Source organism: Mobula hypostoma, chromosome 13 (assembly GCF_963921235.1).
Source record: "Mobula hypostoma chromosome 13, sMobHyp1.1, whole genome shotgun sequence".
NCBI classification, from domain to species: Eukaryota; Metazoa; Chordata; class Chondrichthyes; order Myliobatiformes; family Myliobatidae; genus Mobula; species Mobula hypostoma.
Genome location: NC_086109.1, coordinates 67,674,096 through 67,699,625, shown reverse-complemented (window position 1 = coordinate 67,699,625; position 25,530 = coordinate 67,674,096). Strand labels below are relative to the sequence as shown.

Sequence of the window (25,530 nt, the reverse complement as noted above, 5' to 3'; positions counted from 1 at the left end):
CCTGCAGCGTGTCCAATCCCTTAATAATCTTTTATGTTTCAATAAGATCCCCTTTCAGCCTTCTAAATTCCAGAGTATAATCCAATGAGTAGTGAGAGAATAAAGGTGACGCAGCAGAGGCAGTCACATTGCAGGAGTACTGTGGAACTCCATCATGGACAGTTCAGAACTTCACTGCTGTGATATCCACAATTTCAGAATGGCTTTTGTAGAGTGGGAAATGTTCTGGTAAGTACCCTACCCTGAAAGGCACAAACAGAGCTGCTACTTGCACATCAGCAGGCCTTAAAAAGATAGCTAAGTTCTTCTTATATGTTATTAGGAAGAAACCAACTTTAGAGTTGGCCAGTGGCCAGTGAAGCAATCTTCTTCTAGGTTGTTCTTCTTTAAGCTTCACAGCATTTGTTCCTACTGTCTATATCGGGGTAGGCAACCTTAAGCACAATTGATTTTCTAGCATGCGTTATTCATTACTTTGAGGCAAAACATAACTAGATGTATTTAAATGGATAATTCCCATACTTCAAGATTTTTTTTGGCATTTATCTGGCCCACCATCTGCTCATTAATACGCGATCCAGCCCACAGAGGCAAAAAGGTTGCCTACCCCGGTCTATATTCAACATTTTAGCATCAAGACCAATCCTGAAGCACTTACAAATATAATTTAGAAGATATGTAGCATGGGAGGTTGATAGTTGGGTTGAGTTGTTCTCCAATGTTGGCAATTTACTTGAAAACATTTTGTCACCATGTGAGGAGACATCATCAGTGCGCTGCTGATGTCTCTTCCAATGGTGACGAAACGTTTGCAAGTAAATTGCCAAGATCGGAAAACAACTTAACCCAACCATTTATAAATGTCTCCCAGAACATCTTCAGGTGCTTCCAGGTTAATCTACTGTAGGGTCCCTTTTCATATGAAGAGTTTTTTAAAATTAAAACTCTTCACTGAGGATCTTTTAACAGAGAAGGACTAATGGGAACATTTTTTGTTTTTCTTTCATATTTCGAAAACCTGCTGATTCTTGGCTTTTGAGGGTTAAAGGAGATTTTAAGACTTTCCTAGACTCTCTTACTAATGGAAACCTACTAGCCAGTGAAAGACTTGGAGAGAGTGGATGTGGAGAGGTAGTTTCCATTAGTAGGAGAGCCTAGGATATGAGGGCACAGCTTTAGAATACAGGGATATCCCTTTAATACTAAGATGTGAAGGAATTTCTTCAGCCAGATGGTGGTAAATCTATGGAATTTGTTGTCACAGAGGCCTGCGGAGGCCAAGTCATTAGGAATATTTAAAGCAGAAATGGGTGGGTTCTTCAGTGGTAAGAAGATTAATGGTTTTGGGGAGGAGATTGGAGAATGGAGTTGAAAAAAATCAGCCTTGATTGAATGGTAGAGAAAACTCGTTGGACTGAGTGGCCTAATTCTGCTCTTTATCTTATGTCTTATGGTCTTAATTTCCCTTTATGAGATGTGAAAGCTAGGTTAGTATATCTTTATTTTGAATTATTGAATTAACTTCTCTAAATGTATTCTGGATTTGGAACAACGAAACTTAAACTGACAACTAACTGACACACTCAATCTAAAGTACACAGCAACCTATAAAGTTTCTACAAACTTTGCTCCCTGTCCTTTCCATTTTTTACATGGATGATTAAATATTCCCATGGATGATAAAATAAGAGCCACTATTTGTTTGAATTGCTCACTGTGCAATCTGCCGCTGTTTGTAATTAGTCCCAGTTTCATCAGAAAGGATGCCCACAGCACATTGCTCCTGTGCCATTTCTAGCCTCCTATTGGGCAAATCTACTTTTACTCTATCTCCCCAGTCTTCACCAATCTGCTTTACCCTTTCTTTCCCCGGTTATAGACCTAATTCACTGTTGCTAAAACTGAATAATACTGCCCAATCTCATTCTAGCAACTGAATACCTTCTTGAATGACTTCTCACCAAATTGTTTTTATAGAGAGTTACTGTTATTTTAACTTCCTGCAGTGACAATTTCTAAATGATATAATTAGTTCTTCATTAGATTTTTATAACGAGATTAACTGATACTTAGAAAATAAAGCTGAGAAATTGAACAATCCAAACCTAATGTCTTAACTCTTTGAATGTTAACTTTTAGCTGGGTTATCATTAGGAATATCCTCACAGAAAACCTGTTCACTACATGACTCCCTTTTCCACTTATCCCTCCTAACTGATCTCCCTCTTGGTGCTTATCCCTGCAAGTGAGACAAGTGCTCCCCTTGCTCCTACACCTCCTTCTTCACAACAATTTTGCCCCCCAAACAGTTCTTCCAGGTGAGGCGACACGTCACTTGCGAGTCTGTTGGGTTTGTCTACTGTGGCCAGCAGCACAGCCTCCTCTGCATCAGGAAGACCTGATGTAGATTAGGGAACATCTTCATCAAGCATCATTGCTCCAATCACCACGAAAGGTGGGATTTCCCAGTGACCATCTATTGTAATTCTACATTCCATTCCCATTCCGACATGTTGGTCTATGGACTTCTCTATGGTCACGATGAGGCCACCCTTAGGCTGGAGAAGCAACACCTTTTATTTGTCTGGGTAGCCCCCAACCTGATTGCTGGAACATCAATTTCACTCATGTCTGGTCATTTCTCACTCGTCCTCTTCTCTCTTTTTCCATTCCCCATTCTGCCTCCCCTCTTACCCCTTCTCATCAGTCCATCACTTCCTTCTGGTGCCCCTCCTCCTTCTCTTTCTTCCAATGTCCACTGTCCCCTCCTATCAGAGTCCTTCTTCTTCAGCCCTTTACATCTTCCACCTATTACTTCCCAGCTTCTTACTTCGTCTGCCCTCCCCCACCCACCCACCTTCCCCATTACCTGGTTTCACCTATCACCTGCCAGCTTGTACTCCTTCCTCTTCCCCCACCTTCTTATTCTGGTTTCTTCCCCGCTCCTTTCCAATCCTGATGAAGAGTCTTGGTCTGAAACATGGACTGTGACCTCCTACCAGACCTGCAAAGTTCCAACAGTATTTTGTGTGTGTAGCCCCTATTTTCTTATTCTGTTTCTGTCACTCCAAGCTCAACAGTCACACGTTGGGTGGGTGGCCAGGCGCTAGCTCTGTTATAACTGGGAGGGGCTAGTTGAGTTCTTGTTCAGAATGTTGGTGCTTCAATCACTGTTACAACATATAAGGGAGATCAACTACACTGACTTGGGTCTTCCTATCTCTGCTGACAATCTCCAACACACTGAATACTTCCCATTGCTTTCAGTCTTGATTTCTGACTTATCACATTTAATATGGGTCCATTGTACACAGAACGTGGAACACTACAGCACAATACAGGATGTTTGGCCCACAATCAATCTAAACCTTCCCTCTTATATAGCACTCCAATTTTCTATCATCCACCCGCCTATCTTAGGCTACGTCCACACTACACCGGATAATTTTGAAAACGAAGCTTTTTCTCTTCGTTTTGACCCTCCATCCACATTGAAACGGCATTTTCATCCCCCGAAAACGAAGCTTTTCTAAAACACTCTCCAGAGTGTGTAAGTTTGAAAACGATTGTTGCGCGTTGTACTGTGGGCGGGGTAAACAGAGATATTTAAGAACGCTGTCACGACAACATCACAACAACAATGTTTTCTCTGCTTCTGCTTGGTACTGCGCAAGCACTGCCAGACGGCTGTTATAACGCGCAGTCGGTGTGAACGGCGTGAGAGTTAAATTGTAAAATTATCTTTTTTAACTAGATCCCCTAAATTGATTTGATTGAGTCTATCTTTAAAAATATTAATGTCAGAAATACTGCGCAGGTCTGGCGGCAGAAGATTCCACTCTCTTGTTGATCTTGGGTAGAGGACGGCTTCATGCATGTGTTGTTTACTTTATTGTCTACGTTAATAGCTTGTTTGGAGTTAAACATCTCCATATTCTCCACTGCTTTGCTGACTTTGTAGTCATTTGTAACTCGCAGAAACAGCTCGACTTCATTGTCTGTCTAAACTAAGAGGTCGGTCTGCTTTTTCCAGTGGAGGTTTTCTTTGTATTCCTCGAAGACATTGTTAAAAACTTTCTTTCCCTGTTGTTGTTGGTACTCTAGTTTTTGACCAATGGAAATAGCACAACGCCGCCGCGGAAACATAAATATTATACCGTTTCCTCTTCACTTGTTTTCTGTAGATGTGTCTGTGCATGCCCAGTAGGAGTAGATTCGCCCAAATATCCATGCTAATGTGGACAGAGATATTTTGAAAAATGCCTAGTATGGACGCCTGTCGTTTTTACTCGAAACCGACGTTTTCAAAATTATCCGGTCTAGTGTGGACGTAGCCTAAGAATCTCTTAAATGCCCCTAACGTATCTACCTCTACCACCACCTCTGGCAGTGCATTCCATGCACCCAGCGCTCCCCATGTAAAAACCCTACCTCTGACATTCCCCCAGCTCACCATCCCCACAACCTTTGGACTCACTTTCAAGGACTCTACATTTCTTTTTCTCAACATTAATTCCTTATTTTTTTCCCTCTTTTGGCTTTGTACCGTTTGTTGTCTTTTGCAGTTTGGTTCTCTGACTGTCCGCTTGGGGACAGTCTTTTATTAAATTCACTGTGAATGCCCACAAGAAAATGAATCTCAGGGTTGTGTATGGTGTCATGTATATACTTCAATAATATACTTTGAACTATACATTCCTCCAGTCACCTTAAAATTATGACTCCTTGTATTAATGAGTAATTATACATCTAGTAATCACAGCAAGAATTGGTAACAGAAATATACCTCAGGACCTGTACACCACTCACTGTGTAGTTGAAGATATTGCTATGACTTACATCAATTTAGCCATCAATCAACCAATCAATCAGAAACTGTCTCTAATTAGAGGCTATCTACAGATCTACATCACTGAACACGATCTTCTGAGGATTAAGATTGCCTTTTACTCCCATTAAAGTGTCATCTACTTGTAGTTCTGATCCCCATCAGTTCACCTTCAACAATTATAAATTCATCTCTTTCTATTCCCTCTCTGGGAACACTGTTAGAAGTCAATAAAACTCCCTATTTATTCAGATCCATTAACTTTTGCTTTCAATATCTCACAGCTCTAATGAAAGATTTGCTGGGGTTGTTGAACAGTCTAAAAGCCGCATCTTCCCAGATGCTCTCAAACCTGATCATTGAATTAGAGAACTTCCAATGGTAATTAACCATATATTTGAAGTTACACCATTTGGTAAATGTGCATGCTTCTATAGAGTGTATTTTGTCTCTAATTTCTCAGGCCTTGCTTCCAGAGGAATACCTCTGATTGTTTAGTGTAGGTCTGGGAGAAGTTGATAGGAATGGTCCATGTTTCTGTCCCTTTGGCCCACTGTGTCTGGCACCCATTTGCACTAATCCTACATAAATCTAGTGTGGGAGGGGTTGATAGGAATAGTCCATATTCCTGTCAAATCCTCCGAAATTAAATTGATGTAGGATTAGTGCAAATGGGTGCCAGACACAGTGGGTCAAAGGGCCTGTTTCTACGCTGTGGTAGTAGTAGCATGATCACTCGAGTCGAGTACAACGTTCTTCTGAGGGGTTGTCTATTGGTGGGTTCTCAGGAGGCTGCAGGGGCCAGTCTGGGACTCACATATACAGGTAGGGAGGATTCCCTCAATGGAGAACGCCCGTGCATGACTTTGTTTAATGTGGGGAGGCTGATGCACGGGCAGTCACCAGATGGTCCTTGAGAGATTGGTTTGGGGGCCCAGTGACAAGGGATGCACCACGGCTGGTGACCCTGCACTGCCACTGATGCAGCCTTCCTCCACTTTCGCAGCCATTGTGCTGTGTCATCATCTTCTGCCAGCTCCGCCACTGAGTACTTGATTAGATCGCTCCTTGTCCGGAACCTCCCCCTTGACCTTTCTGCTGTGGGTAACCCAGGAGCTAAGTGCCAGATGGCTAAACTTCAGGTGGCATCGCTCTTGGTATCTCAGGAACTCACAAGTCTCTCCACCTTGACAAGGTGGAGATCCTCGAAGAAGATTCCAATGCTGTATGACTTGATGTAAAGCACACACTTGATATGGTGCAAAGCATCTAACAGCTGATGATGTGGGAACCTTGGTTTGGTCAGGCTGGTTATCTCTCTGACTTCATCACGGGCAACTAACAAAGAATTAGCTTCATTTGTCACATGCACGTCGAAGCATCCAAACATGCAGTGAAATGTTTTGCTTGCATGAACTCAAATCAGCAAGCATTGTGCTGGGGGTAGCCCACAAGATTCACCACGCTTCTGGTGCCAACAGAGCATGCCCACTAATTACTAACCTTAACTGAACATCTTTGGAATGTGGAAGGAAACCACAGCACCCAGAGGAGACCAACATACAAACTCCTTAAAGATAATGGGATGATCTGAACCCCAATTGGTGATCACTGGCACTGTAAAACCATTGTGCTAACAGCTAAACTACCATGCCCCCATACTGCTGACCCATACCTGTCACATCTTGACATAAGAAGATCTTTATACAATTGGCACAAGTTAGAAGAGAATCATACAATTCTCAAGGCTTTAATAACAACAAAGGGTCATTACATAAAACATATTTTTTTACCAAACATCAGAAATAAGAAGACACTACTCCCTACCCACCATCAACACCTGAATGAGCCTACCTTACAGATTCGGGCTATCCGTGAAACAATTGTAGTATCAAAAAAGTCAAATTCTTTGCCAGTTTCACTGAAGAAGAAATAGATTTTTCCATCATCCTTCCCAGGATTCTCCTGGATGAACTTCGAGCCCACAAATGCTGGATCTGTAAGTCAGTTAAGTAAATTAATGGCTTTAAAAGAAACGCTCTTGTTCATGAATTATGTACAAAACTTCAAATGAAGTTAACATTTAAAGTTACAATTCTTTCCACAGTTCAATCTTTGACATTTCTTCGCTGAAGCACAAAGTCCATCCACAAAACTGACTGAGATGGGCTTTTGTTTTTTTTAAGAGATTTGCTTAAACGTCAAACAGCAGACGTGTAGATTTCCATGGAATATTTCACCCCAGTTGGAGTTCAATAGCCTATAATCTTCTACACACTAAAGGGATCGGGTTTAAAGTTCCTGAATGAAACTGGAACTGCAATAGATCTGTACACATCTAGGGAAACCTGCTCCAATTAACACCGAGCTTGACTCGTAGATCCAGGACATGCAGAAACATAATGATGATTTCTGTATTATTAGAACAATAATGCATCCAAAGGGGAAATGCAGGAGCACTTGCTGCAGTGATCAGAGCCTACTGCCCCTGAATTCCAACTGTTTGCGAGAACTGGAACCAGTGAGTTATTGCATTATCCAATTAATTGAGTGAATGCAACTATGATACGGAGCACCCTTTCATTATTTTCATGTAAACCTAGTTTAAAATAACTCCATTGTTTGTCTAGAGGCAGATTATTGCATTAGGTTGATCAGCTGAACACAGTGAAACCTCCAGTAAATTTTATGATAATTGAACCCAAGAAATAAACTTGAAACTTCCTGAAATTACAAACATATATAAATCTTTAACATTCATCTGTTGAAACATATTTGAATTTTGATACTTATTTGAATACTTGAATACGTATTTGAATTTTGGGGGTGGATTCGGAAGGTGGAAGGTTAATGAGAAGGAATGTTTGGTGAACAAAGATTCTTTTCTCTACGCAGAGAATTACAATGCTCCAACATCCCATTGCTCTGTGCCAACTCTCTCTCCAACTGCACTGCTGTAAAATATCTCTATGAATTGGGATTTTACTTCAGCGTTCATCTTTATCATCAGCATCTCAATGTTTGTTGTCTGTAACTTACCCTGAAGCCAATTAAGAGAATTCTCTGTTTTTAAGGGTGGTTTATTTCCCAGACTCCTGGAAATGATTGGTTCGTTGCCTTGAAAATTGCTGACTGTTCCTGCATATAACTCCTCCTCTAGAGAAAGTGAAGACAAATGAATATTAAAGATGCTACTCATATTATTCAATACTCCATCAATGATCTTGTCATACCTGAAGAGTCCACATTATCCATCCAATGTGTAAAATATAATGACCCATCTTCCCTACACTACATTCCATCTGCCAATTCTTTGCCCATTCTTCTAATCTGTCCAAGCCCTTCTGCAGACTCCCTGCTTCCTGAACACTACCCACCCCTCCAACTATCTTTGTATCATCTGCAAACTTGGCCACAAAACCGTCAATTCCCACTTGTTTTGTTTGTTTTGTTACCCCTACCAAAGGATAAAGAGCTGATTATCTAACCTATCTATGCCTCATAGTAAAGACTTAGTAGGTCAGACTGGATCTGTGAGAAGAGAAAGAGAGTTAACAATTCAAGCTGATGGATCTTAATCAGGTCACCCTTCAGCATCCTTCACTCCAAGGCAAAAAAAAACCACAGCCTATCTAATGACTGCCCCAAAAGTCCTCCAATCCAGGCAACATCTGGTGGACACCCTCTGCATTCTCTCTGGTGCAACCACATCCTTCCTATAACGTGGCAACCAGAACTGTACACAATGCTTCACATACAATTGAAACAATGTTTTGTAAAGTCACAACATAACATCTCAACACTTATATTCCATGCCCTGACCTATGAAGGCCTTCTTCATACCCTATCTACCAGTTTCAGGGAAGTATAGATTTGAACCCCAGGGTTCCTTTGTTTATCAGCATTCCTTAACACCCTACCATTTACTCTATATGTCGACTTACACAATTGATACATCACCTCACACTCGTTCAAGTTCCTCATCATTCAACCATACTCACGTATACAGCTAAACAAAACAATGTTCCTCTGGGGCCAAGGAGCAAAGTGGTCACACACAGCACATGTAGTTACGATCGAGAGCATACAGTCACAAAATAATATTAGCACAAGTCTCTGGATAGGATGGCCTGAAGACTGACAAGGTGGACATAAATGGCCAAGTGCATGTTTATGTAAGACAGTTGAATGTTGCCAGCACTGTTATAATAAAGCAAGCAGTCATATAAATATGTGAAGCAGCAGCGATAAAAGATGAGAACTGACCAGAGCAGGATGAGAATCTGAGTTTGAGAGTGAGTTGGAGAGTGGATGGGGTGGTATGCTGCGTGGCCGCGCACTCACACGGGGTGTACGTGAGTGCTGGGTGGAAGCAGGGTGCTATGAAGTCTTCAGCCGGGGGAAGGAGCTGTTACCTAGTCTGATGGTTCTGGTTCTTATGCTATGACACCTTCTGCCTGATGGCAGGAGATCAAAGAGATTGTGCCAAGGACGGGAGGGCTCTTTGATAATGCTGAAGGCAATGCGTACATGGCACTTCTGATATACTGTATGTCCTGAATGGAGGGAGGGAGACCCTGATGACATTTTCATCTCGTCCACGTTGAGGCCCAGATTGTCGGGTGTTTATCAGTTCACAAGCTTCACTACCTCCTCCCTCGATACTGTTTCATCATTGTTGCTGATAAGGCCAACCACTGTTGTGTCGTCTGCAAACTTAATGATGTGTTTCGATCTGGACTTGGCACTACAGTCATGTAAGAGCAGTGTGATCAGCGACATGCCGAGCAGGCAGCCCTGGGGGTACGTGTTGGGGGGGGTGGGGGGGTGGATGCCCATACTCAGCGTGATGAGCCAGAAATGTTGCTGCTAATACGAACTGTCTGTGGTCTCTTCCTCAGGAAGTCCAAGATCCAGTTACAGATTAAGGTGTTGAGACCCAACATGGACAGTTTCCCCACCAGCTTCTGGGGAATGATTATGTTGACAGTAGAACTGAAATCAACAAACAGCATTCTGACATGGGATACGCCACGGTCCAGGTGGGACAGGACTGTGTAAAGGACAGATGACTATAGCATCATTGATGTACCTTTGTGCAATGCGCAAATTGGAAGGGGTCTAATTTGTTGGGACTGCGAGATTTAATTTAATTTGTCGGTACTAAGTTCCATCTACCAGTGCTCTGCTTAGCTTTCCTTCTGATCCATATTCTGCTGTGGCCTTCGGAAACCTTCTCCTCGCTCCGCAACACCACCAACTTTCTTATCCACATAGTAATATTTCCTCCACTCACACTCAAGTCATTGATGTATATCACATCAAACAAGGGCACCAGCAACAATCCCCAAGATATACTGTTGGTCACAAACTTCTGACCTGAAAAGCAACCTTCCAGCACTATATTTCGTCTCCTACCACCAAGCTAACGTTAGGTCCAGTTAGCTAGCCAGCTTGCTTTGGATCCCAAATGACTTAACCTTTGGTTGCAGCCTACCATGCCTTCATTAGTCTTCTTAGACTGAAAAACTTGATTCAATCGAGTGAGATGGGATTTGCCCCACACAGAGCCATGGTGATTATTCCTGGACATAAACTCTGTCCCTGAGGAGTTTCTCCAATAATTGCCCTGTGACTGATATAAGGTTCACTGGCTTCTTCTTGCTACCCTTCTTAAATAAAGAAACAAGATTAACTATCCTCCAGTCTTCTGGCGCTTCACCTGTGGTCAACAAAAATGCAAAAATCTCCATCACAACTGCAGCTATCTCCTTCCTTGCCTTCCATAATACAGTGGGATGAATCTCATCTGAGCCTGGAGATCTATCAATCCTTATTCGTTCCCTAACAACCAATGCCTCCACTTTCTTAATATTGACCTGGTCAGGTTACTTGTGTACCCCCTCCCTGAACTCACTACCTTCCATATACTTTTTCTTGGTGAATACAGATAAGAAGTATTCATTGAGAACTTCTCCCACATTGCCAGACTCCACATAAGTTGTTTTTGTTTAAGAGGACCCACTCTTTCACAGGCCATTCTCTTGCTCTAGATATACTCCTTAATCTTACTTGCCAATGACATTTCAAGGCCCCCCCTTATGCCCTTCTAATTTCTTGATTAAGTTATCTCTTAGCCATTCCATATCTATTATGAGACACCCTTCATCCAGTTGCTTGTACCTGCCACTTGTTTCTTTTTTACCCAAGATCAAATCTTTGATGGAGGTGCCATGGATAACCCCTGGATTCACAGACAAAACCTTTAAAAAATAATGCAACATATCTATCATTTCCCTGGCTCAGTACATGGTTGTGCTGCCTACTTCAGATTGGAGGATTTCACAGGATTAGCAGTTTCGTCCTTCAGTTCTAAATGGTTAGATACCACCAATGTGTACTCCCAACCATTGTTACCTTTCAGTCAAATTAATCTGGTGTCCTCAGTCCTGAAAAATGTAATTGACCCAATCAAGAGAAGGGAATTCCAGATTTCTGCCTTTTGTGTGAGAAAGTGTGTGGTGTATGGTTTGCACTGGAGGCCCCTGTTCTGATCTATCTTAATCAAACAAAATGATTTCTCCACATCAGCTATGTTAAATTCCCATTTGAGCGAAAGAAATTCCATTAGAAAGCTCTTCAAGTGGAGAGGCTTGAATAAAGTTGCAACATTTGAATGATGACTAATCTCTACTCTGGCCCCCAAACCCTGCATAAGTCACAGGCAGATATAACCAGAGGTACTGGGCAGGGAAGGGGGAGAGAGAACTTAGGGGTTCTAACATTTTTCTGTCATTCATTGTTTGGGGTTTTTCTCCTGTTTATGGATCTCTGTGAAGAGTAAGAATTTCTGGTTCTATTCTGTACTCATTCTCAGATTGAACTATGCAACATCTACTTAAAACCTGCTTCTACTCACCAACCATAATTGCAGTTGACCTATAGGTCGGATTAAAGGGACATCGACCTTTTCCATCCTCCATGAGAAGGTTACCGTTGGGGCCTTTTGCAAGAGAGAAGTCTGCAATTTGCTATGAATAAAAGATAATGCATTACCCTGTCTGTAATTATATGGTAATGTTTTATCACCCAATATTTGATGGCAACAGTGTTAACACTTACAATGTAGGCACAAGTAGGGCTGAAAGCATAAGTCCCACAAATATATACGTGTGTGCTATTCAGCTGGAGGAGGATCTTGATGTAATTGAAGCAGTCACTCTGCAAATGGACAAATATCAAACTTATTGCGAATGGACTTGGACATAGCTGAACAGTTTACTTTCACAAACAAGAATGCTTACCGATAGGCTCTTCCCCTTAAAGTGACATTCCTTCCTCTTCTGTTGTGGGGCTTCCCAAATCACCTGGAAAGAGATTAGGAATACGATCACCTGTCATTCAGCAACATCTCAGGTGGGATTATATTCACACTAGAAATTTATATTGCCTCGGACTCCTCACCTTCACCAGCTTTCAAACATGAGGAATATTGACAGGTGAATGAGAGATGGACGGTCGCTGGCTGGTCCATCTAGTGGCATCAGCGCTGGACTTCGGGGCAACAGGTCCCGCGTTCGAATCCAGCCGACTCCTTTGCACGCTTTCCATCCGTGCAGGGTTGAGTGTCAAGCTAGCAACTCGACCTCGTAAAACAAAACCTGGGATAGGCTCCTCCAGGTTTCAGATGCTAAAGAAATGCCACATGATGAGCAATCACCAAAAAGATCGGTGCAAAAAGCTTGTCATGATGGCGCCCTGATGACTCCACCAGGAGTTAAGGGCATTTAAAAAAAAAGAGATGGAGGCAGAGAAACCAATGAGGGGTAGATAGAGAAAGACTGGGGGGGGGGTGCGGGGATGGTGCAAAGATTGGAGATAGCTGCTGGAGGGAGATATACAAGTGCACAAGGGGCTACCAATTCCAGACTCTCATAAGTAAAGGCCGTAACAATGCAACCATTAAGGAAGAGGTGAATGGCAAATGGAACCAGAATCAGATCGGTAAGGGGGAGTGGGGAAGGAAGCCTACAGATGAACTGTGTGTGAAGTGAGTAAGTGAAACCAGTAAGGGGAGGGGGATGAATTTGGGTGCTGGGGTGCAGGGGGAATTAGACTGGGTGTAGTTCCCTTCAATGGGATGACTGCATGAATGCCAGGCCTTGACTGAGCACTGAGCAGAAGAAACCAATGACCATGTCAGAGATCTCCCTTTTCATCAGCTGCTGTCATTAATCGCTGGGGTGCCCATAATCACACAATTTACTCCTTCAGGCATTGGATACTGTGAAAACTAGTGATAATCCAGCTTATCCAAAATAATTTCATAATCATATCAGTGTTCCAATGCATTGTGTTCAATAATTTATTTCTAAATTACCATAAACTATCTTTATATCTTCACCTACAATTAACAGATTAATTAAAGGAGAACTATACCCTGACAGATTAAAGAAAATGATGGTACATGAAACACCTGCTGTACACTGAATCTTTCATTCCTCTATAAAATTCTACTGAACAGCCAGAGAAGTTGAGCAGAGTGCCCCTAAGATCCTACTGGTGCCCCACCCTATACTGTATTTCAGTGACACAATAGAACTATCATAAGAAGCAATTTCTATTTTTTTCAGAGTAATAGAAATTGTCAAACAGCTCATTAGCTTTAATGTTTCCATCAAAACGAAGCTACAGTGACAAAGCTCCCTGCGTAGTAAAACTCCTATAATTCATCATCCAATTGTTCGGAAATCTTGATGCTTCGGCATCTGACTCACTGAGTGCTGGTACTGTGGCCCCTTTAAACTCATCAAGTTCACTGGAAAGTTTGTTATACTATTGTGTCATATTTATTTTGGTTAGCATAGACATGTTGGACCAAAGGGCCTTTCTTGCGTGCTGTGTTGACCAGTTCTGTGTAGTGTTGTGACCTTATTAGGAAATTAAAAGTGTAAACACAATAGATTGGCCAAACTCTGTAAATCCAGATCAACACACAAAATGCTGGAGGAATGTTTCATGCGGAGTATGAAAGGTCTCGGCCCAAAATGTCGACTGTTTATTTCCTTCCATAGTTGCTGCCTGACTGGCTGAGTTCCTCCAGCATTTTGGGCATTCCTCTAAATTAAAAGTCTGTTAGTGAGGATGGAGAGAGCAGAAGACATCTTAACACTTTAATAGTCAGGAAAATCAGCCCGCCCATCATCACCAGAGTCCCGAGAGCGTTGGATTATTGGAATTTTGCTGTTCTTTGTAAGCATTTTTTGAAACGAGTCAGTCAGTTGAAGAGACAAATACCTCATGTTTGACTTTGGTAAAATTCAGATACAGAATTAAATCAGCCATGAGATTTATTCAAATTTCTAGCAAAGTAGTCCCATGAAATTTATATAATATTTTAGGATTTTTAACTGGTCATGCTTCACTGATTAACTCAACCCAGGCATCCAGCTAACCTCAAAAACAATTGGATCTGCTCTGTCAAGTCTGGCTGAGATATTCGAGTATTCTTCAGATTGGGACACAACGAGGATTAGAATTCACATCTTTAGAGATTCTGGGCTCTTGTTGGTTCTGCAATCACATAATTGTGAAAGAAGAAACTATCCTGTCAGTCATTCCCGCTGCCGGAGGGCATCTAATGACAGGGGAAGGTGAGGGTGATTTGATGAAGTGCTTTGACTGAATAATATTCCTATGACCCTCTGCCCTGTGTCTGGGTGTACAGCTCTGACAGCTGACAGAAGCCTCTAACTAAAATGCAAATCTAGCTTGCAAAGTATTTGAGTCTGCAGCCTAAGGACCTTTTTGCTTCTGAAAATGTCCTACTCTCCAAAACATTATACAAAAATAAGCAAAGGAAAAATCTCCAATGGAGATGTTTGTTCATTGTCTGCCAGGATAATAGTCTTTCATCTTTCAGATAAATGAGAATATACCTCATTCTTGAACTTGTTGGGAGCAATATCTGAAACATTCAAGGAGAAAATAGCATCCCTTGCGCCAACGTAGAGAGATTGTCCATCAGCACCCAGCAGCAGCTTCGTATAGTTTTGCACTCCATCCCTGTAGAAGTGTTTGACGACTCTGTCTGTGTCATCTGAAAAATAAGCGCTTGGGTTAGATGGCGCAACAGACCCCTTCCAGTGAAGAAAGGCAGGGAGCTGAGCGCAGCTTCTTACAGCAAGGTCTGCTTAGCTTGGCAAGATGGGAAATTGACATTCAACCAGCAGGGGTTCTTCATGGTTTAAACAATCAAAACTCAATTGGTTGCAGTAAGTTTTATTCTTCTTGCCCAAAGGATTTAAGAACATGCCCAATCACTGAAGAATTTGAAATTACCCGTGGAGTCATAGAGCGCAGAGTCACATTGGTGTTTGTCATTTGCACACTGGCATGTGTCAGTCTTTGTTTATGTATAACTTTCATAAATTCTATTGCATTGTTTGAAAACGATCTCAAGGTAGTATACGGTAACATATACAGAGCTGTGCAAAAGTCTTATGTGTATATATAGAGCTAGGATGCCTAAGACTTTTGCACAGTACTGTAGTAATTTTATGTATTGCACTGTACTGCTGCCACAAAAAAAATTCAAGACATATGTGAGTGATGATAAACCTGATTCTGATATGGGTTTCTATTGAGGATTGAGAGTGGGAAGGAGGCAGGAAGAAGGGAATTGTGGTTGGGAAAGAGGGAAGGGAGAGGGGAGGGAGTGGGAAGCACTGGAGAGCTAATTCTGTAATAATCAGTGAACCAATTATTTGAAGTCAAATGACCTGCCCGGCGGTCTCAGGGCTGGGTACATCTTCACTCCTGCCACCCTGCGCCCCCTGGAACTCCTTTTCTGCCACCTTTCCCACAGCCCTCCCGTGGCATTTCACCCTTGCCAATCCCAACATCCTTTGCTCCCACCAGATCTATAGGTTTGCTCTCTGCTCCACATTGACACAAGCAGTACTGTGCAAAAGTCTTAGGCACCCGAGCTGTGTATACACATATGCTTAAGACTTTTGCACAGTACTGCATTCACTTTGATAATAAATCTGACTTTGACATTGAATTTGACTTTGAATCAGGCCTGTCAGTCCACCGAGCAGCAACTAGTTTGAGGACCCATTTTCACTTATCCCACATTTATCTCATTTCATTCTTCAAACAGCTTTTTCCAGATTCTATCATTCACCTACACAGTAGGGGCAATTAATCATTGCTAAGTGATATACAAATCCATGTCTTTGGAACATGGAAGGAAATCAGAACACCTGAAGGAACATGGTCCCAGTGAGAATATGCAAACTACACAAAGGCAACTCCTTTATCTCTCAGAAACAGAATGTATTACACTATTAAATCTGTTCTTTTACATACATTCCTGGATTTTTGCATATATAATTAATGCAAATTTTAGATTATGTACATGCTCTAATCCTATCTGTCCCTTTACCCCTTTACACTCCTACAAGACTGTTCTTAAAACTTACTACTTTGACAGAACTTTGCTAATCTTTCCTAAATACATTACAGAAAAAGCCCTCCCAACCATTGAGTACATCTACATGGAACGTTGCCGTAGAAAAGCAGCATCTATCATCAAAGATCCTCACCACCCAGGCCATGCTCTTTCCTCGCTGCTGCCATCAGGTAGAGGTACAGGGTCAAGAGCAGCTACTACCCCTCAACCATCAGGCTTTTGAACAAAAGGGGATAACTATACTTATTCTGTCTCTGGTGTTCCCACAACTGATAATGGTCTTGCATTAAGGACTCTTTATCTTGTCACTTCATGCTCTTGTCATTTATTGCTATTAACTTATATTTGCATTTGTCCATTGGTCCTGTTTGCAGTTACTGGTCTATAGATTTGCTAGGTATGTGTGGTAAACCATATATATATGTTGTAACTGGGTTACCTGTCTGGACACACCCCTCTGCTGACTGCTACTGTGGCTCCTCCCACAGACCCCTGAATAAAGGCGATTGTGCCACTGCTCCTCCCTCAGTCCAGGGCAGATACTCAGCATGGACGTTGGACCATTTACTGTTAATAAAAGCCCTTCAGTATTTACTCTACTTTCAGTCTTTTGGAGTAATTGATAGTGTATTAGTATGCCCCAGGAAAAAGAAACTCAGGGTTGTATGTGGTGACACGTTTGCACTCTGGTCATAAATTTTACTTTGAACTTTGACTTTATGTTCTCACTGTGTGTCTCACTGTCATTTTATTTATAAATGGGGGTGTCAGGATGGAACCTCTTTTGCTGGAGCTGTGATTCTAATTACTGCCACTGCCAATTCCATAAGGGTTAATTTAGTGAACGTGTGTAACAGGACAACTGGCCTCACAGATTATTGTACTGGAAACACATGATCGTTCTTCTGTTTCACACCTACATCAGGTGATTTACAACAGCGCACTTATATGATGTCCTTGATGCAATGACCTGTCTTGAAATGTATCACAATCTCATTAATAAATTAAATGGCAATTAGACACATGGTGAGAACTTAAGAAAGGTTAGCAAAGTTCTGTCAAGGTGGTAAGATCTAAGAATAGTCTTAGAGGAGCATAGAGGAATAAAGGAATGAAGAGGATTAGCATAAGTACCGCATCTAACATTTAGATTAATTATATTTTGTGAAATAAAATCCAGGAATTTATGTAAAAGGGCACAGCTAATAGTTTAATACGTTCCTCTTCAGCGAGATAAAGGAATGGAATTAGAAAGATATGCATCAATACGGGACCCACACGCCAAAGCATTTCACAAGTAATCTATATTTCCACATGCCCTATCACTGTAAATAACTGATTTGCAGGCCGGTTTCTGCTGGCTTTGGTTGACGGAATAACATTGGCTCAGTTGCTTGGAGCAACACACACAAAATGCTGGAGGAACTCAGCAGGTCAGGCAGCATCTATGGGAAAGAGTAAAGAGTCGATGATTCGAGCCAAGGCCCTTCATCAGTCCTAAATGGAATTATTCATTTCCACAGATGATGCCCGACCTGCTGAGTTCTTCCTTTATTCTGCATGTGTTGCTTTGGATTTCCAGCATCTGTAGATTTTCTTTGTCAGTTGTTTGGAAGCTACCTACCTCTTTCAAGAATGTCACTGGAACTTCTGTATCACATTGGTTGCTGGAGTTTTAATTTAACAACCATGTGTAGAATGGCACCTACCAACAATGCAGATGGTGCATCCAGTTGAGCTAATGTGCCCTGGTTAATGATGGGCCTGAATTTCTAGTAATCTGATTCACAGTGTCACAATCGCTAACAAGGTGAGTGGTGTGCTGAGCGGCTCAAATTTCAAATGGCGGCTAAATTACTTCTGTAAATGAGGCTAGTTCTTAACAAAACAAGTAAACTGTGACCCTTGGGTCACATGTTACTGACTGTAATGGAAACATAAATTAGTCATTCATTGGACTGAATATTGATGGCATGGTGCATATCATCAGTAACATGCCAGCAATATTCTGTCCAAAGAACTGCTAACTTATGATTCCATTACCGTTTGAGTGGACAGAGCAGCAGGTAAGGTGTTTCAGAGTATTGTTCATTTTTCATTGGGTCTGCCAAAATAAAGTCTCTGTCCAATAGGAAAAGGTTCAACTTTTTCATTCTAAAGACAATTGCAAATGCCTCTTTCTAATTCCAGATTTTTTAAAATTTTTTGTCAATATTCATGGTGCAAAAACCTTTGCTGTTTTCTTGAGTTCATGTTGACAATAAAGGCTGATTTATACTTGTGCGTTAAATGGACGCCGTAACCTACACAAGTGGCCTATGCGTATTGTGAGCATTTATACTTGTGCATTGATGTGTCTGCGTCGCTCTGCAATTCACGCACGTCGCGCATGTGAACACATCTGCCCTTGCAAGGCTTCATGGTCATTGTAGTCTTTCTCGGGGTAAACAGGTTTAAAGGGAGCGTCTTTTTTCGTAAAAGTGAAATGTGTCCTCCATAATTTTGGAGGTCTGTAAAGCTTTATGGAAAGCATTGCAGCCAGAATTCCTTCCCTGCCCTTCAGTCGGCCAATGGGAAGCTATTGCAGCCTAGGAGGAAATGCGATGCTACCAGGCGGACCAATCACAGCTGTTGCAGTCTGTGTTGCTGCGACGCGTAGTTACATTTTGGGAAAGCTGCGCGTCAGGCTACAGCGTTGGGATCCGTGTAGGCTCTGCGTAGAGCTATCCCTACGGCGTTGAGTTGATGCACAAGTATAAATCAGCCTTTACTCACTTACTGCCCGTTATGCTGCTGGCATTTAGGGCAGCAATGAAGGTCCTCCATCCCTATCTGTAGAGATTGCTGTTTCTGTAACAATTGCTTTTTGGCCACTCTGGGTTGTTAGCCCTGAGCTGAACCCCCAAACCTGGAGGCATGGTGGACCACTCTTAGTTTCGCCTCTACCCTTTGACCTGTTTGGCATAGGTGACCCTAGGAAGAGCCAAAGCACAGGGTCCTGCCTCCAGCCAACATAGCTCTCCAGATCATTGAGGCAAGTGGGTCTTCAAACCCTACGACAAGGTTATGGTCCTCTTGGAAGTCATGTTGACTACTTAACCATAATTTTTTGTCTTGATATATACCAACACATTCTCGGGCTTAGCTTCTGCTATAGACAATGATGTTTACAATGATTCAAACTATCACAGTGATCACCAACATTGTTGGCTCACAGGTTCGCCTACTGGCTTCACATAGAGTCCATTTATTCTCTTGACACGAACTCCAGTCTTTACATATTGATGGCCCACTTATGTGTAAAAGTTCTTATTCAAATGGCATGAATTATGTGAATCACTAACAGACAAGAACAATTGGTAAGACAGGTGCATTTTCTTTTTTTCTACTCTTTCCAACAATGAGGAATATATATATCATACATATATCAGATATTTATATATATTGTAAGCAGAATAATGCTTGCACTTTATGGAACTGGAGCAACTTACTGCACAGAAGACAACCATTTTGCTCCTTGTGTTCATGCCAATCGAAAGAAGATAATTTAGATGATCTTCTTTTGACTTAAATTTGCTTCCCCTCCCCCCACCTTTTTATTCTGGCAACTTCCCCCCTCCTTTCTCAGTCCTGAAGAAGGGTCTTGGCCTGAAATGTTGACCGTTTATTCATTTCCATAGACACTGCTGACTTCCTTCACCACTTTGTGTGCATGACTTTGAATTTCAGGCATCTGCAGAATTTTTCATGTTTATAATTTCCGTTAATCCCATTTGCTAACTTCTGGTCCACAAGCAGTCATCCAGGCGTATTTTACAGGCAGTGAAAGTTTCTGCCTCCCACGCTTTAAGAAGAGAGTTTCACACGCTATAACTTGTTAGATAAAAATAATATACCTCATCTCCCCTGTAATCTTCCAACTAACTCAATCGTCTCTGCTGAGAGAAATGTCCTTCCCGCTCCCCCGTCTAGATCTCTTATTTTATATACCTCATTTAAATCTCCCCTTAGTCTTCTTTGTTCAAAGAAAATTATCCCAACCGATGCAGCCTCTCCTCTTAATTAAAATTCACCAGCCCAGCAACATCTTTGTGCATCTTTTCCACAACTTGTCTTGGACAACCACAATTTGCCAGTGGTATGATAATCACAACTATACAAAGTAGTCTAGCTGGACAGTTTCAGGCATGGCCTCTGTTCCTGCCCCCTCACCAATAATAGCCAGTAAACCATATGTCTTATCAACATGTACTTTTATTTCTGAGACACCTCTGGCCACCTTTAGTTAACCAATAAGCAGCAGCAATGAGCACAGCCCCCCTTTCCCCTTGAATTTAGCATAGACAGGATTAAATTAGGATGGTTTGAGGATAGAAAACACAAAGAAATTACTATAAATTAACCTCAGTATAACAGGAAGCACACTTTGACTGGGAACGTGTACACGCTGCCCGCTTGCTATTTTGGAGCTGAAGAAAGTCAGCCTACCAGCATTCAATCGACCTTGATTAGCTGCTATTAAACAACATGTTATCATCCGTACACATAGTAATGAGTTAAAATATATAACCTAGGCTTATGATCTCTGGGTAACTAAATTTACAGGTTGTATTTTTGCAACACTGCACAAAACAATTTAATACAAAGTTGACATAAAGACTAACTCACTAGAAAAGCAGCTGGATTCTTGATAAAAAAAAACAGAATCTACTCAGTAGCCCAGGCCACATCTGTGGGAGGAGAAACAGAATTAATGTATCAGGTCGAGGACACTTGGTCGGGACAGGCAAGGAGGCAAAAGAAGTTTGTTGAGCCACAGAGAGGATGGGGAGGGCTGATGTCTCTGAGAGAATAAAACCAAGGTGACCATGGGGAAACACTGTAAACCAGGTAATCTGGTCAGTGAGTCAATGGGAACAGTTAGAGAGTGAGAACATGGACAAAAGAACATAGTCAAAGGAATGTAGCACTGGCAAAGTGCAGAGCAGTAGACTGGGATTGATGTGCACTCCCAAAGGAAAGAAAAAGAAGGAAGCATCTTCCAACATTTTCAGAGTTTAGAGTTCCAGTATCTGCAGTCATGCTTACTTCCTCCTGCTGTAATGAATTGGAGTGGCTAGCGGAGATGTCGAATGACACATTGCCAATTCTCTGAGAGCAACAGGAGCTTTGGCTTCAACCTGGGTGCATACCACTTGTGGTTTTGTGGTGCTGAACTGCTCCTGTGGTTACAGATCAGAATCTCAAAGTGGCTTTCCTTTAGGCTGCTCTGCCAGCCAAGCAAACGTTTAATTGAGGAAACGTAAAACTACACTGGGAGATTGAGTGTGTCCACGTCACCAAGAAGCAGCCAGCAACCTCAGGAAAGGTTACACTATGCAAGCTCTGTTTTCTTTCAGCTGGTTGAATACTGATCATCCTCCAACATAACCTTTGGTACCCACGCAGCAAATACTGCCTGACTTGCATTTTCTTTTATTGAGTATTCCAGCATCTGCTATAGAACATACTGTAAATCTGTACAGCATAGGAACAGGGGCTTTGACCTCTGATGTTTGGACTAAATAAAATTTTGAGATAAAGCGGTTGCTATCCACCTGAACCTAAATGTTCCCAACCAAATCACAAATACTCTGTATTTTAGCACTCTGGAGAAGAATTAAATTATATATGTGCCTGTGGGTTATAGGTAAATTAGTTGCTTGGTTGATTATTGTCGCATGTACGATTGAGCAGGAGTTACAGAAACTTCAGGTCCTACAGGTTCAGGAATATTTATTATCAGGCAACCATCAGGCTCCTCACCGCTATGGGGAGCTCCACTTACCATAAGCCTGAACTGACTCCACAATCTGCAGACTCTACAGCTCGTCTCAGTACTATTTTTTATTGGCACAATTTCTCTTATTGTGCACATTGGTTGTTTGTCAGTTTCTGTTTCCATATGTATAGTTTTTCATAGATACTATTATATTTATTTTTCCATAAATGCTTGCAAAAATGAACCTCAGGACAGTACATGGTTACATATGTGTACTTTGGTAATAAATTTACTTTGATTTTGACTTAAAAGCTTTATTTGCATGTCCTCCATGCAGATCATTTCATTACAACAGTACATTGAGGTAGTACAAGGGTAAATAATAACAGAATGCAGAATAAAGTTTTACAGTTACAGAGAAAGTCTGAGATTATTTGCGATTCCCACTTTCCCCAGGAAATAACACTGAGCTATAGAACAGAGAGAGGTACAGCAGAGAAACAGACTTTTCAGCCCTACATCTAAATCTAACCAAACTAAATCTCTTCACGATCTATATCCCTCCATTCCACTCAGATCCGCGTGTCTATCTTACAACCACCATCCATTGTGCATTCCTGTGGCACAATGTGGTAGTGGGGCCCACATGGAAAATAGTGAATCTTCTACCGAAACTTTTCAAAGTAGCCCTCTTTGTAAAACAATAATTAAGAACAATATGAGTTGCACTTTCAACTCATGGACAATTTCAGTGCAAGTACCTGTGCAGGTGACCCATATTTGTTGACAGATGTATCAGCACTGTAGGAGAACAACATCACAAAATCTACAGAAAGCTCGGATGTGCAGAGTATTTCTACCTATGACCTCATTATCGTTAATGGAATTGTGGGAATTATCGTCTGCAGTAACGGTGGGCCATTCAGCCTCATGAGCCTGTTCTGTGACACACAGTGAGCACAGTTGTTTTGTATCTTGGCTCCATATCCCATTATGCCTGAGGTATACCGCTGTATTTCTTGAAGAGGTGGGCGACCCTTTCCAACCACACTTGTAAACGTGTTGGTTGTAGTGACCACCCAAGAGGGACCAACGACGCCGTTGCTGCAGACGATGTAAAACCCTTCCCACAATTCCATTCATGAATACGAGACAGATCGCCATTGGCAGAATTCTAGCAATTGACAGAAAACCCCTGCCACACATTGGCTGAAATCCCCCGCAATCTGGGCTTTCAGCCTCACAGATCTTCTGATGTTTTTAACAGTGCTGATGTATCTATCAACAAATATGGATCGAGTACTTGCACTGATATTGTCCATGTGTTGAGCTGTAACTTCATACGGTCAAGGCTCGGAATGTGTCATGCTCTGACACACAGTTACATTTTTCTTTTACCGGGTACTACAGCAGCAATACTCAGTGATATTGAGTAGAGTGTTTTCGTAAAGCATTTCAAAATTAGGCACTTCCTTCCAGCGTGTTCCTCCATACTTGAATAACACAGCAAACCTTTCACATAAATTTTCTGCTTTCTGTGTGAGATATCAAAGGGAATGCAGTGGCTGAAAACACCTGGAATGCACTCCGCGAAAAAAAAGAACAAGATTTATCAAATGCTTAACTTATACTCCAGGGAAGAAGCTTAACTCAGAGACAGAGAATAATGTGGTGATTATATTAGCTATGCTTTCCTTGGAAGAGCCAGAGAGATTCTTACACTTGCAATGCCATGAAAGGAGAATATTGAACCATGTAATCCCTTTAGTCTTCTTTCATTGTTTTTGCCAATAAGCAGTTATTTAAAGTAGTCAAACATTTGAAATATTTCCTCAATTTTTTATAATTCATTTTCTAGGATAAATAAGCTTTCAAATACAAATGTAGTCCAAAATATTTTGAGTAGTGTGGGCGAAGGTGATACTATTGCACACTGAAAGATTCTGCTGATAACACTGAATAAAAACAATCAACATAGCTTCTTTCCAACATCAGGGTTGCATTCCAAAACAGCAACCACTCAATGTCAGAAAAGCAAAGAGCTGATTATTGAATAGAAGAGGAGGAAAATGGAAGCCCATGAGCCAGTTCTCATCAGAGGATTAGAGATGGAGAAGGTCAGCATTATCGTTTCAGAGGAGCAGGCTACCAAGCACTGAAGCTTGGTCCGTGCGTGTGTGTGTGTGTGTTTATGCCGCATATTATTTGTTACCTCCATGCCTGCACAAGACCACCCTGTATTTACTCAGACCACCTGATGACAGCACGGTAGTGTAGCGGTTAGCAGAATGTTAATATATCGCTCGCGACCATGGTTCAGTTCCAGCACTGCCTGCAAAAAGTTTGTACATTCCCCCGTTTAATACGTGTGGATTTTCTCCTGGTGCTCTGGTTTCCTCCCACATTCTGAAGGCATATGGATTAGTAGGGTAATTAGTCACATGCACTTAGTTGGATGGCAATGGGCTCGTTGGGCAGAAAGGGCCTGTTGCTGGGTTGTATCTCTAAATAAATAAAAATAAGAATAAATAACTATGAGATTGTGGTCACTTATTGGCAAGGTGAGGTAAATGAGCTGAGTATTACTCCCAAGACAATACTAACAAACCAGCTAGGATGCTACATGAACAGGCAGAATAAACAGACTGGAGTTATCTGCTCGACATAATAAATAAATAGATGTAGACTGCTCTCCATGGAAAATATAAAATACAACCCTCCCCACAAGCTGCACACAAAGTACTGCTCACTCATGGTTTCAACTCTTAACTGAAATGCCATCTTCATACAGCGCTTCAGGGCAGAACTCTGAAACATTTCAATTTCCAGCTCTTCAACAAGTGGCCACTTTCTCCCCACATCAAGAAGACCCAAAGGCCAGTACTGTGCCCTGGAATTCCTCACAAGGAAACCACTCTGACGTGCTCCCTTATCTTAGTGGGAAAACCTTTCAACTACCGGAGCTGTCCTCAAGCCAATGCCTGCAAATCCTTCTGTCCCATTACACTGTCCACATGAACCTGTCAGATGCTTGGACCACATCAGCAGCTCCTGCAAATGTAGTATTATCCCTATCAAACTTGCTTTGGTAAACAACATAGGCTTCGCACATGGGCCAGATAGATTTTGCAATCGTTTCTGAATTTCTGATGCTCATCACACAGTTTCATCAATACATCTAATCTGCTTTATCTGTACCTTTACCCTGCAGCTAACAATCATTTGTTCAGCAACTGAACCTGAAATTTCTTCGATAGGAAAGCGAGCTTCGCAGACGCAGAATCTCCGACTGCTTTGTGTGGGACGAACTGGTCTCAAGTTCGAATCAGATAAGAGATGGAACAAGGAAGAACTCTTTGTTCTTTCCAGTGAGTGCTGTCATTATCATGAAGCAGCCCTTAGCTTGCCTGTCTTTAATTATTACCCAATCTCACTTGGGCCCGAGCATGTTCGGGTGCACAGGGG

At 41.8% G+C, this 25,530-nt stretch overlaps 1 protein-coding gene across 14 annotated transcripts in view; it reads right to left on the bottom strand.

The window, feature by feature from the left end:
* The window catches only part of sema4ba (sema domain, immunoglobulin domain (Ig), transmembrane domain (TM) and short cytoplasmic domain, (semaphorin) 4Ba), a 462,752-nt gene that overhangs the window by 41,821 nt on the left and 395,401 nt on the right, over positions 1 to 25,530 (bottom strand). For all 14 annotated transcript variants that reach the window (XM_063065887.1, XM_063065890.1, XM_063065888.1 and 11 more), the window contains 6 exons: positions 14,767 to 14,927; positions 12,133 to 12,195; positions 11,951 to 12,049; positions 11,748 to 11,859; positions 7,868 to 7,984; positions 6,683 to 6,825 (listed from right to left, as the gene is read on the bottom strand). In XM_063065887.1, the coding sequence (XP_062921957.1) occupies positions 6,683 to 6,825; positions 7,868 to 7,984; positions 11,748 to 11,859; positions 11,951 to 12,049; positions 12,133 to 12,195; positions 14,767 to 14,927 (695 nt within the window). The remainder of the gene's footprint in view (positions 1 to 6,682; positions 6,826 to 7,867; positions 7,985 to 11,747; positions 11,860 to 11,950; positions 12,050 to 12,132; positions 12,196 to 14,766; positions 14,928 to 25,530) is intronic.